At 43.9% G+C, this 9952-nt stretch overlaps 1 protein-coding gene across 2 annotated transcripts; it reads left to right on the top strand.

The window, feature by feature from the left end:
- The first annotated feature begins 1212 nt into the window (after positions 1-1212).
- Positions 1213-7216, top strand: LOC120641694 (mannosyl-oligosaccharide 1,2-alpha-mannosidase MNS1-like). 2 transcript variants are annotated; one of them, XM_039917893.1, is made up of 14 exons: positions 1213-1524; positions 2519-2566; positions 2686-2850; positions 2965-3077; positions 3554-3619; positions 3794-3965; positions 4292-4381; positions 5228-5352; positions 5567-5632; positions 5735-5843; positions 5934-6032; positions 6163-6243; positions 6318-6488; positions 6568-7196. In XM_039917893.1, the coding sequence occupies exons 1-14, from the start codon at positions 1366-1368 to the stop codon at positions 6793-6795; spliced, it is 1692 nt and encodes a 563-aa protein (XP_039773827.1). In that variant the 5' UTR covers positions 1213-1365; the 3' UTR covers positions 6796-7196. The 2 variants fall into 2 exon arrangements, 1 of the variants encoding a protein (XP_039773827.1); XR_005662364.1 differs by having other exon boundaries at positions 1230-1524; positions 3554-3632; positions 6568-7216.
- Positions 7217-9952: the final 2736 nt, after the last annotated feature.

The raw sequence follows: 9952 nt of genomic DNA, 5'->3' as shown, positions 1-9952 counted from the left end.
TGTTGGCGTCGCCGGTCATGTAACCCGCAGATGGTCGCCTCCCTTCCTCGGACTTGGAACTCACGGCTGGTGGCTGTGCCAGCGCGACGCGGGGTCGCCGTACCCGTTCGCCGGCCGTGCCGGACGGCGTTGGGTCACCACAAAAACCGACGCGACGTGCGACGGGAAGATGATAGTGCTGGTTGGTGAGAAGCTGGGCAGATCAGTGCCGCGCGCGGTCGTTGGATGCGACCGGTGCAGCCTGCACACTACCCCTATGCTTAAACGTAATTCTCACGTTGGGCGTAACGTAGGGTCCGCGGACGATGACAGCCGAGCCGCGACAGCACGTATTGACCGTGACCAAATGTCGGGGGAGTGCCCCGCGCGCCGCCGCCGCCGGCCGCGCCAGGATACGGCGGCTAGCCTTGGCAAGGGAAGAATTCGGCCGCCGCGCACCTCGTGTGGGTCAGGGTAACGGGATATGGACCTAGTGGTCTTTTCACAGTCCAACAAAATTTTTAAATTATTTAATTTAAAATTGTATAAGATTAAAGTCCGATTCTTTTAGAGTTGGGTCATCAAATTTTTAGTTCAAAATCTTAGACCTTTGCTACCGCTACCCGTGGCGCTCCAGTTTGCTTTGGGGAGTTTGGGTACGGCGGCACCTTCGAGCTTGCCAGTGCTGGTTTTTCTCTTTGGCTGTTGACCTGAGATCGAAATCGAGACCCGGCCAGACGCAAACCCCCACGGCGATGTGCTCCATCCGACAAGCTCCTCGTGGGCATCTGACCCTTTTTACCACATGGCCTGCAGCCGGCAACCCCCCTCACCATAAAATAGTGGACAAAGACAAACGACAAGATGTAGATTATAAGTAATTTTTCAGTGTTCTATATGGTCTGAAGCATTTCAGCCATAATTCATTTTTTACTTGGGCTATAATAACATGGACTGATCTAATTCGTTCCTACAACCAACCAAGAAATGTCCGTCAGTTTCGAGGCATTACCCAGGACTAGGACCTACCCAGGACACAGGAAAATCTGCTGCACTTCTTCATCACCTGAATAGAATTTTCAAAGAACAGAACATTTATCATATAAAACAATTCACTAGTTCCTATATGTTCGAAATTTCAAATAAGGTGAAGAAAAAAAAACTCACCACTGAGGCGCTGACAAGGTCAAGTGGACATTTACCGGTAGGCCCCTCTAGCGATGACCCCGGCCGAAACAGAGACACACACACACACACACACACACGAACACGTTCGACGCGGGGACGCGGACGCCCGGCCCGAGCGCACGCGCGAATCGCCGTGGACCTCGCCGGGGGCGGCGACGAGCTAGGATCTCGGCGATCTAGTCGCCGGAGGCGGCCCCCATGGCTCGCCGGTCGTCGTCCTCGTCGTCGGGGGCGTGGCGGTACCTCAACCCCGCGTACTACCTCAAGCGGCCCAAGCGCCTCGCGCTCCTCTTCTTCGTCTTCGTCGCGGCCACCTTCGCCTTCTGGGACCGCCAGTCGCTCGTCCGCGAGTACGAGGTGCGCCCCCCCTCGCCCCGCGGGAGCTCCCCTGATCCGGGTTCAACAAGTTTAGTGACTGGGATCTGATTGGCTCCTGTCCCGCTCTGCTTTGCATTCCGATTTGTCGTCAGGCTGATTTGTAGCTGGATCTGATATTCTGATTAATAGAGGCCGTATGGTTAAGCGTGGATCTTACTGCGTCAGTTAAGGACTTGAAATGGTTGGGGGATAGTCTGCCGTTTTATTGGGATTTTATGTTCAGGTTCTGGCTGCTTGTTTAAGAATTTTTTTATTTGGATCTTGTAAGATGTGAATTAGTCGTTCCTCGAAAACACAGACGTGGAGTAGTACCGCGAATGATTTAGAACACATAAGCTGTATGTTTTTAACGATAATTTCGATTAGCTTGGTTTTGCTTCGGGGCTGACTGTAATTTGGCGATGGAGTTTCTGTCTTCTCTGGTTAGCAGAAAATGTACGGTCGTGTTGAACTTTTGATGATCTTCAGTTTCTATGTCTCTCAAGTTCTTTGGTGAAGGTGGAGAGTGCGGAACCTTTCTCTGTGTTTGACAGCAGAACTCGAGCTTGCTATGATATCGGATTTTTGAAAGGTGTAGGTTCAGACTTCAGAGAACTGAATGCCAGTGAGAATATTTTGCGGGAAATGTATTTTTCTTGTTTTGGTTTGTAGAGTACTGACTGAAAAAATTGACAAATAGATGCTCAGTTTTGACTCACTGTTATTCTGAAGCTTGCATTTACAATTGTGCCTTCCTTTTCCTTTTTAGTTTCGATTCATGAGATACATTCATCTTTGTTTGAATTACCTCAAAGTGCTTTGTTTTATTAACTTTGGTTATATGCACTTGATTTGCTTCTTTATTTCTGAGTGGGAAACGTTGATATGCACACCTTCGCTTCCTGTATATCAAGATAATCATAATCTGTAATTTTAATGTATAATTGGACTTATCATGCCTGTTTCTCATATTAATATCCATCTTCATTTTCAGTCTGAGATTTCCAGATTAGAAGATGATATTAATCGGTTGCATGACCAGGTAATAACATCATACTTTTCTTTGAAGTTCCATGCTGACCTAGTTACCCCCTCAGTCCATAATCTGTTTCCCTTGGGGCCGAAAATCATAATTCAGTTGCCTTGATGTCTTTTCTACAGCTAAGAAAGGCTGGAGTCCATGTGGATGAAAATCCAAGTAACGCCAGAAAAGATCTTGTAGAAATCGATCCTGTGAATAATGAAAGGAGGGAAAAAGTTAAGGAGGCAATGCTCCATGCTTGGAATTCCTATGTAAAGTATGCCTGGGGAATGGATGAGCTTCAGGTTTGTTAAGTTATTCTGATGTGCAGTTAAGTTTGCATTTGCTAACTGATTCTAGATCATTTTCTAGATCTTAAATTCCTTTTTGTCGTTTGTTTTGTTCCACCCAATTCCCAGCCACAATCAAAGAATGGCATCAATAGCTTTGGTGGCCTTGGAGCAACCCTTGTGGACTCACTTGATACACTGTATATCATGGGCCTGAAAGATGAATTTCAGAAAGCTAGAGAGTGAGTTCCACTTGTTTTTCAACATGTAGATCATTTTGTTTTTCAGAATGCTTTCTCTTGTTTTTTCCTTTTGCCAGAAAACTGGGTTAACATTTGATTTTAATCTGCTAGTACAAATATTCAGTTCTGTAATCTGTTACTAGATCAGTGGGCTCTTTGTCTTTTTATCCTGGATTTAGAAAGTAAGTTTATTGGGTGCGCTTACACGTAAAATCCATGTATTTATCTCCCTGACCCCTTATTATAGAGGATTATTCAATCTCTTACTAGCTTTGTATTTCTCTAGTATTCTAGCATCTGTCTCACATGATGAACAACATGTATTAGTTTATCCAGTCATTCGTATTTTCTATTACGAATCTCTTGTTTGCTTTTATATTGCCACCTTTGCATGGTAATACTCCTTGGAATCATTTCAGTACTTAATTCAGATTTTATGTTGTTTTCCTGATCTGACTAATGTCCATCTCCTACAGCTGGGTGGCCGAGTCATTAGACTTTGACAAGGATTATGATGCAAGTGTTTTTGAAACGACCATAAGGTTGCATTATAAGGTTTACCTTTATTATGTATTTAGCTCCTCAACTTGGTTTGTTCCTTGCAGATATTTGGCAGGCCAATTTTATCTAGACATGCCATCATTATGATTCTTATAGAAAACAACTACAGCTAGGCTGTCTATTTTTTTTTACTTTGTTTTTTTGTTTATATTCAGGGTCGTTGGAGGTCTACTTAGTGCGTACGATCTGTCTGGTGATAAAGTATTTCTTGAGAAGGCTAAAGATATTACTGATCGACTATTACCTGCTTGGGAGACAACATCTGGCATCCCCTATAATAGAATAAACCTAGCTCATGGACGAGCCCATAATCCTGGATGGACCAACGTGAGTCTCTGGTATTCTATATTCGACTGAGTAACCATTTGCATTTCAAACCCCTTGTAAAATATGGTGTAACTCTGAAGTGGATGTACTAATAGTAACCTTACTCAAATATCCATGCCATTTTGGTCTTTCAAACTTTCACTATTCCATTTTCACCTTGTGGCTTAGATTCTCACTACATGCAAATTACAGGTGTTTTTTTAGACAATTGTAGCACCAGATTGCTGGATTGGCTATTTTAAAAACATTTTTTTTACCTGAGATTTTCTTTACTTACTCAGAAACAAGTAAATTGCATATGCTGATATACTTTATTGTTCCTGCAGGGTGATAGTATCCTTGCAGATTCTGGTACGGAGCAACTTGAATTTATAGCTCTGTCCCAGAGGACTGGGGATCCCAAGTATCAGCAGAAGGTGCTGCTTACTTTGTACTCATATTTCTATATGCCCCACCAGTTTTATCTTATCAGATGATACCCCTGCTTGAAACATAGCTGGCATTCTTGTAATGTAGTGTTTCCATTTCCTCCATACTTTATTTGATATGTGCATTCTTTTTTCGTTAGAGACGAGTGCTTTTGTTTTGAATGATTGAGGATGCCTACCAGTGTAATCACCTAAATGTCTCAAATCATTGATGAAAGAATAATTTGCTTTGTGAGCTGAAACTTGCAGAACCATTTTACTAGGAAACCCATTTTTCCTCATTCTGATGGTGTTTAAATGAAACATGCATAAATATCTTGATCTGCATGCACGAAATTTTTAGAGCTAGGCTAGGTTTTGTAGAATGCCTTTTCTCTACTCCCTCCGTCCTCGAATGTAAGTCGTTCTAGAGTTTTTAGGACAAATTATGGTTGTATAGAAAAGACTCTCCTACCCCTAATTATTAAGTATTGGTAATGTGCTAATTAAATTAGCATGTCTTTTCCCATGCATCTCCCTCACATGTACCTCCCCCTACATGGTTGCATGCACATCTTTCTATTGGAAAAGACCTAAAAACGATGCACAATTAAGATGGTTGGGTCCACTCTCAACCTAGAATGACTTACATTTGAGGACAAATTTTAAATCCCAGAATGGCTTACATTTGAGGACGGAGGGAGTACCTGACAATATGGATTAGGCTGCTATTTTTTGCTGTAAAATGCCCTGTTGGTTCATTTTTACCATTTAAATTATGTCTTGATGTCTTTCTTGGCTCATTTTTTCCCTTAATGCTGAACTCTTAATTGATTTGCTGCAATCTAATTTTAGGCAGAGAATGTCATCACACAGCTTCAGAAAATATATCCGAGTGATGGTTTACTTCCTATTTACATAAATCCTCATTCTGGAACTGCATCATACTCAACTATCACATTTGGTGCTATGGGAGATAGGTAATGACATTCATACTTTTGTCATCCAACCAAATATTTTCGTTTTGAGATTGTGGTGCTCTGTTTTGGCATTTAGCTGGTAGACTGGGACTGCTGTAAATCTTAGGCAAATATTTTCTCTCCTATTATATCAATGCTAAGTTTTCAATTGCGGACCTTAGCTGCTATTGTCCAGAGATTTTTTTTAAAAAAATAACTGCCATTTTTTGTTCAGCTTCTATGAATACTTGCTCAAGGTCTGGATCCAGGGAAATAAAACTGAGCATGTAAAACACTACAGGTTCGAGACTATTGTCAGCCTGGTTTCACAGTTTGTCAAATAACACCTGCAGTCTCTTCATTCTAACATGGATACCAATTCCATTCATATTTTTTAATTCAGACAAATGTGGGAGACATCGATGGAAGGTCTAATAAGTTTAACCAAGAAAACTACCCCATCTAATTACCATTATATTTGTGAAAAGAATGGTGGCTCATTGTCTGACAAGGTACTACCAGTTGACTTGGCAGGCCGCTTGCTAAAGCTTATCTCGTATTCTCTCGAAGGTTCTGACAAGTTCTGTTTGCGGCTAACACAGATGGATGAACTTGCTTGCTTTGCTCCTGGTATGCTGGCATTAGGAGCCTCTGGTTATGGCCCAGAAAAATCTGAGCAAATTATGAATCTTGCAAAAGAGGTAAATCCTCTAGGAAATCCTAATTGTTATTGAAGTTTCCAAGTCTTTGCATGTTACTTTGAGATCAAATATGATTTTCTGCTTGCTGATTGAACTTCCATTTTCTTTTTCCTTTCCATTCATGTCATAGCTTGCTAGGACCTGCTATAATTTCTACCAAACCACTCCCACGAAGTTGGCTGGCGAGAACTATTTTTTCCATGCTGGACAGGTAGTATGGCAGCCTGCATTTCCCCTCTTTTCTGTTAGAAAGAATATTAAATGGTATTTTCCTACCGGCCCTAGGATATGAGTGTGGGCACATCTTGGAACATTCTGAGACCGGAGACTGTCGAATCGCTTATGTACCTATGGCGTTTGACGGGGAATAAAACATACCAAGATTGGGGGTGGGATATATTCCAGGCATTTGAGAAGAACTCCCGCATAGAATCTGGATATGTGGGACTGAGAGATGTAAGTTTTCCTGATGACTTCTATCGTTAAATTTATGCTGAAGAACACTTATCTGACACAATTACTTTTTGGAATTCAGGTGAACACTGGTGAAAAAGACAACATGATGCAGAGCTTCTTCCTGGCAGAGACACTCAAGTACCTCTACCTGCTTTTCTCCCCTCCATCAGTCATCTCCTTTGACGAGTGGGTTTTCAACACTGAAGCTCACCCGTTGAGAATTGTTCCGATACATGATAACAAGGGCATCGGAACACCTGCCCGACCGTTTGGACCACTTGGAAGAAAACAGGGCAAACCTGAGTAAGCTTGGATATAGAGCAGTGGATTTTTTAATCCGCCGTCTGATTTTTGACCTGCATGTTGATGTTCTGACACGAGGGGACATTCTGCCTGAAGGATCAAGGGTTAGGAATCACGGCGATAGGCTGTTTAGAGTTAAAATCATTGGTAGAGCATGATGCTATATGCGGGGCAGTGACCTCTGCGGTATGATCGGAGGTCAATAGCCCCATAGAAGTTTTTATATCTTTGGACTTGCTTACGCGCCCTGAGCTGCGTTGTTTATGTGTAGCATAAACGTCTAATTCACTGTCCATATGTTGTTGCTTGCCTGGGGCGGCTGTGGAGCTGTATTTTCCATTATTTTCCCTGAGTTGTTACCTTTTTTCAGATATGATTTATAAAATGATGTCTGTAATTTTTCCTTTAAACCTCATTTTCTGCTAGTCCTATATTACCTCCAGTGACTAATGCTTTGGTTCCCTCAACGAATTAATTTTGCAATTCTGTTTTGGTCGCTTGAACTCCGCCTATGCTGACCGGAAGCCTCTCTCCTGAGTCGTCTCAGCATAGCCGGTCCTAAGCCCGGATAAAGAAGGAGGGTTGCGTTAGGTTTTGGCAAATCAGCATAAAAATAGCCACTCTAATGGATTTGAAACCCACAAGAAACTCGTTGGGGCGTAGCCCTCTTAGCGACACGCTACATCGGAACCCGGGTGTGGTGATAAATGGGTAAGGGCTGTTTCGCCATCCCCCCAAGGGCGTGTCGTATCATGGCCTGGGTACGATGATAAGTGAGTAAGGGTCGGGTCGTCACCTGAATGGCGCGCTACATCTATGCCCGGGTGTAGTGAAAAATGAGCAAGGGTCTTCGCACTTCCCTCGACGGGTGCGAAGGGTAAGGAAGCTAGCCGAGCCAATTAGGATTCGTATAGGTAGCTGGAACGTAGGGTCCCTAACGGTTAAGTTGCGAGAGCTAGTTGATGTAGCAATTACGAGGCGTGTAAATATTCTATGCGTTTAGGAGACTAAATGGAAGGGCCAGAAGACGAAGGAGGTTGAGGATACTGGCTTCAAGCTTTGGTACACAGGAGCAACTCTGGGTAGGAATGGTGTAGGCATCTTGATTGATAGGAGCCTTAAGGATGGAGTCGTAGAGGTTAGAAGGCAAGGCGACCGGATTATCCTAATCCGGTTGGTAGTTGGAGATTCGGTTTTGAATGTGATCAGTGCCTATGCCCCTCAGGTAGGTCTTAGTGAGAGCACCAAGATGCAGTTCTGGGAAGATCTAGATATCATGGTTAGTACCGTGTCTACCAGCGAGAAACTCTTCATAGGAGGAGATCTCAACGGCCATGTGGGTGCGACTAATGTAGGATTCGAGCGAGTGCACGGGGGTTTTGGGTACGGTAGTAGGAGTCAAGAGGGGGAGGATGTGTTGAACTTCGCGTTAGCCTACGACTTGTTGATAGCGAATACCGTGTTTAAGAAGAGGGAATCCCATCTTGTGACGTTTCGTAGTGGACAACACTCGAGTCAGATCGACTTTATCCTTGCTAGGAGGGAGGATAGACGTGATTGCTTAGATTGTAAGGTGATACTTGGGGAGTGTGTTGTCCCTCAACACAAGCTTGTGGTGGCGGACTTTCGTCTTCAGGTACGTGTCCACCGGGACAAACGTGCCAAGATTGCGAGAATAAAGTGGTGGAAGCTTAGAGGATGTAAGGATCACCGGGGTGTCCGACCCTAGAGGGGGAGGGGGTGAATAGGGTCGCTAATCGCTTTTCTATCCTAGGGCTCAATCTAATCGCATAAGATAAACCTAACACGTCCTACACATGCTAGTTATGACTAAGATTTATCTATGCTACCCTCTACTTACCCCAAAAGACTTGCAACCTATAGCCAATCCTAATCAAACTAACTAGGAAAGTGAAGGTAAGCAAGAAAGAGTAAATGCGGAAACGTAATGCGGTAAGTAAAGCGGTAAGGGAGAGGATATGCAAACTCCCGTGAAGACACCAAGACACACGATTTAACGTGGTTCGGTTAGGACACCAAAGTCCCTCTCTACGTCCACGGCCACTTGTCCAACACGAACAAGTGTGATGCCGAGTCTCTTCGCTTGATCACCGTCTTGCCACGCCTCCAAGGCTCCCGACAAGCAAAGGCTAAGTGACGCCAAGTCACAAAGACGAGGTCACCGCCACCGTCTATCTCGAAGCGTCACCACGGCACCGTCTTCACTATCTTGGAGCTTTAACACCAAATAGGGGCCTCCTTCCCCGCACAAAGTGTCGTTGCCACTCCACACCAAGTCGGAGGGTCACACGACGAGTACACAAGGTGCTTGTCACAGCAAGGCTTTCTCTCAAGCTAGTTCTCTCAAGAACTAAGCCTAAACAATCACTAAGCACTCTCACAAGTGTGCTTAAGCCTATATGATGTGGTTGGAGATGATCTTTAGCTCTTGTATACTTCCTTGAACTCCAGCACTCACAAATGACCCGGCCTTGGGGGTATATATAGGCAGCCCAAGCAAATGTAGCCGTTGGAGAAAAACTGCCAGAAAACTGCGTAACGCCGGTTAAACCGACGTACCCCAAAAGCCATCATCGGTTTAACCGGTGTATGTAAACTGCTACTTGAAAAACTAGCCGTTAGCAATTAACCGGTGTATCGTCGGTTTAACCGATGCAATCAACCGGTGTATGTAAAATTAGCGTCGGTTTAACCGGTGATTGTAACTTCTTCACGTTCCTCCAAAAACCACCTCTCTGGACAACTGAACCGATGCAATTGACCGATGCATCGTCGATTCAACCGGTGTATGTATTTTCATCGGTCTTCGTTTGGCAATGCACCGACGTATGCATTTTCTTCAACGTCGGTTAATCCGGTGAGTGTATCTTCAGTTTCCAGTTTCTGGACAATTACACCGGCGTGTGTCTTTTCCTTAACATCGGTTCAACCGGTGTATTGAATTTCTTCACAGTCTCTTCGATTCTTGTCCTTTGGACCGAAGAGGTTTCAGGGCGCTGCGCCTATCTTCTCTTTGTCATCACTTGAACCTAAAAGCCTGGGAATGTTTATCTTGACAATCATATTAGTCCAAGTGTTGTGTGTGTCATCAATCGCCAAAACATTATATTGAAATATAGCATGAGAGGCCATTTTCGCAA

Source organism: Panicum virgatum, chromosome 7K (assembly GCF_016808335.1).
Source record: "Panicum virgatum strain AP13 chromosome 7K, P.virgatum_v5, whole genome shotgun sequence".
Taxonomy (NCBI): Eukaryota; Viridiplantae; Streptophyta; class Magnoliopsida; order Poales; family Poaceae; genus Panicum; species Panicum virgatum.
The sequence above is the reverse complement of the archived record's forward strand: the minus strand, read 5'-3'. Positions and strand labels throughout refer to the sequence as shown.

What these genes read in the sequence shown, in the direction of transcription:
- LOC120641694 (XM_039917893.1), top strand. Translation starts at nt 1,366, where the DNA reads ATGGCTCGCCGGTCGTCGTCCTCGTCGTCGGGGGCGTGGCGGTACCTC. An exon ending in GTTTTTGAAACGACCATAAG is followed by an intron (nt 3,620 to 3,793) that starts GTTGCATTATAA and finishes GTTTATATTCAG; the next exon opens with GGTCGTTGGAGGTCTACTTA. An exon ending in ATAATCCTGGATGGACCAAC is followed by an intron (nt 3,966 to 4,291) that starts GTGAGTCTCTGG and finishes TTGTTCCTGCAG; the next exon opens with GGTGATAGTATCCTTGCAGA.